At 45.4% G+C, this 8,607-nt stretch overlaps 1 protein-coding gene across 3 annotated transcripts in view; it reads right to left on the bottom strand.

The window, feature by feature from the left end:
- ADAM17 (ADAM metallopeptidase domain 17) overlaps nucleotides 1–7,385 on the bottom strand; it is a 68,385-nt gene extending 61,000 nt beyond the window's left edge. Inside the window, exon 1 of one of the 3 annotated variants that reach the window (XM_017525182.1) lies at nucleotides 7,214–7,385. In XM_017525182.1, coding sequence (XP_017380671.1) covers nucleotides 7,214–7,370 — 157 coding nt within the window. In that variant the 5' untranslated portion in view covers nucleotides 7,371–7,385. Of the gene's footprint in view, nucleotides 1–7,003 lie in introns of all 3 variants that reach the window. The other 2 variants (XM_017525174.2, XM_017525164.2) reach the window with 2 other exon arrangements.
- Between the last annotated feature and the right edge of the window lie 1,222 nt (nucleotides 7,386–8,607).

Raw genomic sequence — 8,607 nt, forward strand, 5'->3', positions numbered from 1 at the left:
AGAGACGGGGTTTCACCATGTTGACCAGGATGGTCTCGATCTCTTGACCTCGTGATCCACCCGCCTCGGCCTCCCAAAGTGCTGGGATTACAGGCTTGAGCCACCGCGCCCGGCCTAGCTATACTTATTTTTTTCTTTCTTCTACCAGGCTCCATTTACTTATTTATTCAACAAATATCTGAGAACCTCCTACCTTTCAGGCACTAAAGATACAACACAGACAAAAAGAGACAGATTTCCGGTATTGTGACACTGGGGGAAAGACCAAAATTATTATAACGTACATCACAGACCAAGACAGAAGTAGGGGCAGAAAGTTATGGACAGACACAGCAGGGGCATGATCTGCCTGCTGAATCAAAGATGTTTTCCCAGGGAAACAGTGTTAAAGACCAAAAGGATGAGGCAGTAGCTCGTAGAAGGAAAAGAAAGGAGAGGCTTCAAGTCGAGGGCGTAACATATGCTGAAGTCCACAAAAAAAGGAGAAAAAAAGAAACAGAACATAACACTTAAAGAAGTGAAAGCAACTCCACGAAACTGCAGTGCACAGCAGTACAGATAGAATATGACAATGTGTGAGGCTGGAGAGTCAGGCACGGGTCAGGTCACGAAGGGCCACTGAAGGACATCAGGGACTCTGGGCTTTGGATAATAGCAATAGCTATAAATTAGAAATTTCACGATGGGCCAGCTGTGGTGGGTCAGGCCTGTAATCCCAGCACTTTGGGAGGACAAAGTGGCAGATTGCTTGAGCCCGTAAGTTCAAAACCAGTGTGGGCGACACAGCAAAACCCCATCTCTACCAAAAAAAAAAAAAAAAATTAGTCATGTGTGGTGGCCTGCGCCTGCAGTCCCAGCTGCTCAGGAGGCTGAGGTGGAAGGATGGCTTGAGCTCAGGAGGCAGAGGTTGCTGTGAGCTGAGATCGTGCCACTGCATTCCAGCCTCGGTGATGGGGCCAGACCCTGTCTCAAAATTCAAAATTCAAAGAGAAAGCAAAGGTGGGCTGATCACTTGAGGTCAGGAGTTTGAGCCCCGCCTAGCCAATGTGGCAAAACCCATCTTTGCTAAAAATACAAAATTAGCCAGGCGTGGTAGCAGGTGCCTGTAATCCTAGCTACTTGGGAGGCTGAGGCAGAAGAATCATTTGAACCCAGGAGGTGGAAGTTGCAGTGAGCTGAGATCACACCACTGCACCCCAGCTTGGGCGACAGAGTTTACTCTGGCCCAAAAAAAAAATCAAACAAAAAATTATATATATAATCTTATGTGTATATCAACATATATACACATATGTATAGTGGTATATATGTAATTGTCCCAAATGTATTTAAGAACAATGTGAATAAAGTGTTACAGGAGAAGGGTCTGGAAACATGTATGGGTTTTTGCTTTGTTTCAGAGACAGGGTCTCGCTCTGTTGTCCAGGCTGCAGTGCAGTGGCACAATCACTACTCACTGCAGCCTCAACCTCCTGGCCATGAGCAATCCTCTGCGTGGCTGGGACCACAGGCATGTGCCACCATGCCTGGCTAATTTTTTTATCTACATTTTTGCAGAGACAAGGTCTTGTCACGTTGTCCAAGCTGGTCTCAAACTACTAGGCTCACGTGATTCTTCCCCCACAGCCCTCCAAAATGCTGAGATTACAGTCGTGAGCTACTGCACCTGGCTTGTGGATTTTTTACATTATTTTTGCAGCAAAATGCATTTTCCTAAAATACTACTTGAGAGTATACTGCAGAACGCCAAGGCACTCTGCTCACTCTTCACTCCTCTGCTGCATGAGGTACAAAAAGTACCCCCAAAATGACACTATCAGTGTCATGCTACTTCTAATATCACAAATGGAAAACATAAAGCCAGGACTACTGTGAAGTGTTTACTGTGTTTGTGCTGAAGATACAGGAGTCTTCCTCCTCAGCACTCCCCAAAACACATAATAGGACAGGGAAGCAGGCCACATGCAATAAGTGTCAGATGCAGGCTGTCGGGACTAAGGAATGAGAAAATGAGAGCCATGCTCTCTGCTACAGGGACCCCAGAGCCTGGGAACTAAACAACTGTATGGATTTATAGCAGTAAAGGAGGATGGAGTATGAGCTGCTTCAACTAATTCCCTATCAAGAACTCCTCGACAGGCCTGGGATTTAACCTGAGCCAAGACTCTCCAGTAAGACCAGTAACCAGGATGCAAGTTTCAGGTTAGGCAATGAGACTACTTGCACAATTACCAGAAGCCCTGCCTAGTCCTAACCTAAACCTGTATCCTGTACTCTTTTTTTTTTCCTTTGGATATGGAGTCTCGCTCTGCCACCTAGGCTAGAGTTTAGTGGCGCAATCTGGGATTACTGCAACCTCCCCCTTCCGGGTTCAAGCAATTCTCCTGCCTCAGCCTCCTGAGTAGCTTGGATTACAGGCATGGGCCACTAAGCCTGGCTAATTTTTGTATTTTTAGTAGAGACAGGGTTTCACCATGTTGGTCAGGCTGGTCTCAAATTCCTGGCCTCAGGTCATCTACCTGCCTCAGCATCCCAAAGTTCTGGGATCATACATGTGAGCCACTGCATGCAGCTACCTACTCTTTTAAAAAAAAAAAAAAAAAAAAAGACAGGGTTTCTCCATGTTGGTCAGGCTGGTCTCAAACTCCTGACTTCAGGTGATCCACCCACCTCGGCCTCCCAAAGTGCTGGGATTACAAGTGTGAGCCACCACACCTGGCCTTTTATTTTATTTTATTTATTTTCAGCTACTCGTTCTTGCAATCAAAAGAACAGGTAACTGGCCAGGGCAGTAGCTCAAGCCTGTAATCCCAGCACTTTGGGAGGCCAAGGCAGGCGATCACCAGAGGTCAGGAGTTCAAGACCAGCCTGTCCAACATGGTGAAACCCGTCTCTATTAAAATCAATTAACCAGGCATGGTGGTGGACACCTGTAATCCCAGCTGCTCAGGAGGCTAAAGCATGAGAATCACTTGAACCTGGGAGGTGGAAGTTACAGTGAGCCAAGGTTGCACCACCGCACTCCAGCCTGGGCGACGGAGTGAGACTCCATCTCAAGAAAAAAAAAAAAAGAATAGGTAACTAATTTTAGACATGTTATATTTGAGGTGCCAAATAGGCAGCTGAATATGAGCTTCAGAGAACAAACCCGGCTCAGAGATACATGTTTAGTCATAAGCAGAACACTGTCAAATGAAGTGAAACCAGGTTGGTGGATCAGACTTGTTAAAGTCTACAACTCATGTAAACCTCCCCCAAAAAAAAATTCGGGGAACAGAGAGATGCCCATTTCCTTGGCTGACTTTACGACTAAATAAAGAGATACAGATTGAGCATCCCTTATTCAAAATGCTTGAGACCAGAAGTGTTTCATTCTTCAGAATTTTTAAATTTTTGAAATATTTGTATATACATAATGAGGTATCTTGGGGATGGGACCCAAGTCTAAATATGAAATTTATTTATGTTTCATATACACCTTACACACTTAAACATTAGACAATATTTTTAAGTACATTTTTTTGCATGAAAAAAAGTTTGTGTACAAGGAACCATTAGAAAGCAAAGATGTCATGTCTTGGCTACCCACGTGGATAATCTGTGTGTGTCTGGCATCACCATCATTCCTGACTGATTTTTACATGCTACCAATATGCAATCATTTTCTTATACCTATTCACACATAAGTACTACACATTAAAAAATATACCATTAATACAGTGAAAAAATTGTGTGTTCAGGGTAATGTGTGGTGTCATGCCAGCACTCAAAAAGTTTTCAATTTTAGAGCATTTCAGATTAGCGATGATCAACCTGTATATGAAAAGCCCTTCACTTCACTTCCCTTACCTCAATGAAGCCCATTCCTGTCCTCCTTTCCTATCAATCTCTTTCAGACTTTCTTCACATTACACCTCCAGCTGTACAGACTTACCATCTCTCACAAATAGAAAAATGGTGAAGGATCCAAAAATCAACCACAATTGGACATTTAATGTTCTAGGAAATCCTGTGAAAGTCAAAATGATCTCTCCAGTGTCCCCAACACAATTCTCTGCTTAACTCCTCTCCATTCTACTCTTGAAATATGTTTTATTTCTTAGACTAGTATAAAGCAGAGTTACATTAAATCTCTCTTGCTGCAGTCAGGGCGGTTAAGCTTTTAGGTTTCAAAGGAATGCAGCCAATAAGCAAAATTAACATCAAAAGAGAAAGCCAGATGTCAAAATACTTAGTAAAATGGTGCTCTCAATAATGAAACCAGCACTGTAACATGGAAACCCCCCTGCCAATAACCTCAAGGTAAATTTCAAAATACATGTTTCAGATACAAACTTTCATCCCTCATCAGTGACCTGTATTTTTTCCTTCCACCCACTACATCCTCTTTTATTAAAAGTAACACAAAGGGAAAACAATTTTGAAATCAAAGTGAGACTTACACACCCCAGCTGCAACTTCAACAATATATCATCATGACTAAGCTCATATGACTCATAACTTTCCCAGATTATGCAATTCATAACAGTTCGATTGAAATCACTTTTGGTGACCCATAGAGTACTCTAAAAGCCAGGCTTCAATTTACTGTGTATTTTTTGCCTTTCAGAAAAATGTTGTCATATGCGTAATCAATATTTAGTACTGCAGTACAGTAATTTTTGTAGGACAATAAACATAAAAAATAAATAATAAACCATGCTTTTCAACTACACAACTATTTGCTAGTCTTGACCAACTCAATCTAACTAATGGTAGGGTTAAGCAACAAATTACATTGTAAGCTGTCAAACTGAAAAAAAAAGTCATTCTTCAAAAGGAAAAAATACCCACAAGGCCTATGTTCATCACTGAGAGAAACTGACAACTGACAGGCATCTTCCTGAGACTCATTTTTCCTCCTCCTTTATTTAAAAACTAGACTTGATCCCTAAGTTCCACCACCAGCAGTGTCCATATTTTCCCTCTTCATCTACTTAACCTTAAAATCTGGTCTCAAAGTATCACCTCCTCCAGTAAGTCTTCACTAACCTTTCTAGGCTGGGTCCAGTGGCCCTTGGTGATAATACCTGCTATATTGTACTCTACCACTCTCCTCTATGCTGTTTTAGAAGTGTCTGTTCTAAATGGATGTCTATTTCACTATTCCATAAGCATCTGAAGATGGATATTGTCTGATCTTTGCATTTCCAATGCCATGTATAATACTTAGCAGACAGTATGTGTTCTTCCCCTATCCTTCGTTAAAACAAAGAAAAAAGGCAAGTCGGCCAGGAGCGGTGGTTCATGCCTGCAATCAGGCTCGCCTTCCCAGCACTCTGGGAAGCCGAGGCGGGGGGATCACGAGATCAGGAAATGAAGACCATCCTGGCTAACACGGTGAAACCTCGTCTCTACTAAAAATACAAAAAATTAGCCAGGTGTAGTGACACGTGCCTAAAATCCCAGCTACTCGGGAGGCCGAGGCAAGAGAATAGCTTGAACCCAGGAGGCTGAGGTTGTGCACTCCAGCCTGGGAAACAGAGCAAGACTCTGTGTGGAAAAACAAAAAAGGGCAAGTCTATGCATTCTTCTGCCACAGATGGTCTACACTTCGCAAATAAAAAACAAACATATGGTCTAAAAAAACCTATGATCTGCAAATGTTATGAATCGATCTAGAGAGTAATGTTTTTCTTTATACTGTATGCTTCCCTAGGATTCATGCTTATTTTTCCACCTATGAACAACAGAATGGTAATAACGTAAGTAAAACAGTTGTGTCAGGGTGGTGCAAACGTAATTTTAATATCTCAAAATACATATTTATTCTTTTTACTAACATTTATTTTAAAATGAAGATCCTTATCCTATCCCGCCATCCTAACCACAACTCTACTTCAAAATGTCCTTCAATTTGTACTGACTTACCACTTTTCAGCACTTCCTGTCTAGACGCCTTGCCTTTCATTAGTCACTTGTAATCCATTTCAATTGGAAACAATCATAAGGCAGCTGTTAAGTGATAACACTCTCAAGTCCATTACAATTTCTGTCCACTAAATATAAAGAAAAACATACTATACATGGTATCATGGTGAAATCTGGGGACCAGTAAAACCATGCAAGCCTGCAATTTCACACACTGGGAAAACATTATTTCACACTTTATTACTAATTAATCAAAGTGTCTTACATGTCAATTTTTAAAAGCTAAAAGGAACTTAAAACACACTTAAAGTTCACGCAAACTTACTTCCACCAAAGTTCAGATCCCTTAATGAATACCATCCTTAAAATCCAAACTCTCTGGAAAATCTAATAAAATAGGAACCCTCTACTTTCTAGCCTCTAAACGGATCAAACTCGTCATTTCTGATAGTTTGTTTTAAAATGCAAGGAAAGCATTCACAGTGGCAGCATCACGAGTTGGCTTAGCAGGTTTCGCTTCCCCCCATCTCCCAAGCACCGCCAACAAGATACAATTTAAATAACCAAGAACGTGCTTAGGATGTTCGCAAAAACACAACTCCAAGACTCCAGCTCCAGTCTCCGCCTCCCAACCAGATTACTGCATAAGTACCTCCTACAGTAGAAATTCTAGTTCCCTCCTTAGAGGACCAGGAAGAATTCCGGGGCTTTGGGCCCTTCCTTTGTGCCTTTGGTAGGAACACAACACACTACATTTGTTCCTTACTAAGGCAGGAACTCTGACCACATCTCCCTCTCCAAACAAGATTCAGCCGCCCCTCTCCAAACACAAACCTAGGGAGCAAAGCCCTCGCAGGCGCCCAGTCACCACACGGGGCCCGTCCAGTAACCCTATCCCACTCAGAGACAAGCGCATCTCCTTTATTCTTTCCCCAAACTCAGAGAGCCACACCCCCTTCTACAGTGAAAACTTAGAAACGCGCCACCATCGCCAATACCCCGCCCCCAAACACCTGATAGACCCAGCTCCCCAGCTCTTCCGTCAAACGAGCGCTTCAGGCGCCGGCCTAAGCCAACTCCCCTGGGTCTTTACCGAGTCTCTGGTGGGGGCCGAAAGTCGGGTCTTCCGGAGGTCGCGGCGCCAGCACCAAAGGAACCACGCTGGTCAGGAATAGGAGAGACTGCCTCATGTTCCCGGGCCGGCTACCGGCTCCACCTTTCTGGGCAGCCTTCGCCTGACGGGGGTTCGGAAAACTGCTCACATCTGGGGAGGAGGGGATCCGCCCGGCCCGGCCCCTCAAACCTCTTTTTCCTCCCGCGCCGCCTACTGGGAAGACTCTACAGGCAGGCTCGACGCCCCCGGAAGTGCAGGTGGCGTTACCAGACGCCGGCTCAGCCCGCTTCCGGCCGCCGCCGTCCTCCGCACCACCCACAGCCGGAAGCCGGCCACCCGGCTGCATGCTGGGAGGCTCCCCTTGCCCCGCCCCACGCCGGTGCGCCGCGGGCTTCTAGTCTGCCGCAGTGTTCTGCCCCGCCTGTCGCGTCCAGCCGGGTCTTGCTCGGCGCCTTCCTGGACGCAGACGTAGACGTCCCGACTCCACCCAGCCCGGCCTGGCCTCTGTCCTCGGGTGACCACGGAGTGGGTAGGCGGGAGCTCGCGAGCAGGCCCTTAGAGGCGCGTCTGGCCACGTCCTTTGTCTTGGTGCCACGTCTGGTTAGGATCCCTGCTGTCCACTTTATTAAAGGAGCTGTAGAAAGCGGCCTGTGGCCCAACGACCGGCCCAGGGCGGACTAGGAGGCGCGACTGGCCGGATGCTGCAGGCTCTCTGCCCGGTGTGCTCACGTGGGAGGGCGGGGACATGAATCGAGCCACAGAGTACCCGACGGACGGAGGCTGAGCCCGGGGAGGAGACCCCCCTCCCAGGACCCCGAGCCTGGCCTCCGAAGCCCCAGCCACTCGCCAGCTACTGCGAAACTAGCCTTCCGTGCGCAGCTCAGGCATCTGGTTCAGGGTCCGACCGCCAGAGTCGTCTGCGGTCTCCATCCGTCTGTTGTCACGAAAAAGGCTTTGGGGGACTAATAAGCAGTTCCTGGATGCACATTTGCTCCACGTCCCTGCTGTCGGGAGAGGGCCTGCAGACACTTAACAAACTAGAATCCTAGGACCTTACCTGTGAGTACAGGAGCTGGACTCTTCCCACCAACTTAAAATTCAATCCTATACTTGGTCCATTTAGCTTAGACTGGAAGTTTCCCAAGGCAGTTTGTTTTGCAATCTTTTGCATGATTTTAGCTCTGTATAGTTTAGTGAGTGTTTAGGTACTGAATAAAACATTCCAAAAACGGTTGAATACATGTTGCTGTTTTATTTAGTTCAACTAAAGTTTATAAAAGCAGGAAATAATATGTTTTCCACTTAAGAATGAGACAGCCTTTATTAGAAATGGTAAATTGGTAGGAATAAAAGACTAGTCCTGTTCAAGTTTCAAGGCTTATTCCTAATAAAATAGACTGGGGTTAAAAAGTATGTTCATGGCCGGGCGCGGTGGCTCAAGCCTGTAATCCCAGCACTTTGGGAGGCCGAGGGGGGTGGATCACGAGGTCAAGAGATCGAGACCATCCTGGTCAACACGGTGAAACCCCGTCTCTACTAAAAATACAAAAAATTAGCTGGGCATGGTGGCGCGTGCCTGTAAT

The sequence above is a fragment of the Cebus imitator genome, unplaced genomic scaffold (assembly GCF_001604975.1).
Source record: "Cebus imitator isolate Cc_AM_T3 unplaced genomic scaffold, Cebus_imitator-1.0 Scaffold1, whole genome shotgun sequence".
Lineage (NCBI taxonomy): Eukaryota > Metazoa > Chordata > Mammalia > Primates > Cebidae > Cebus > Cebus imitator.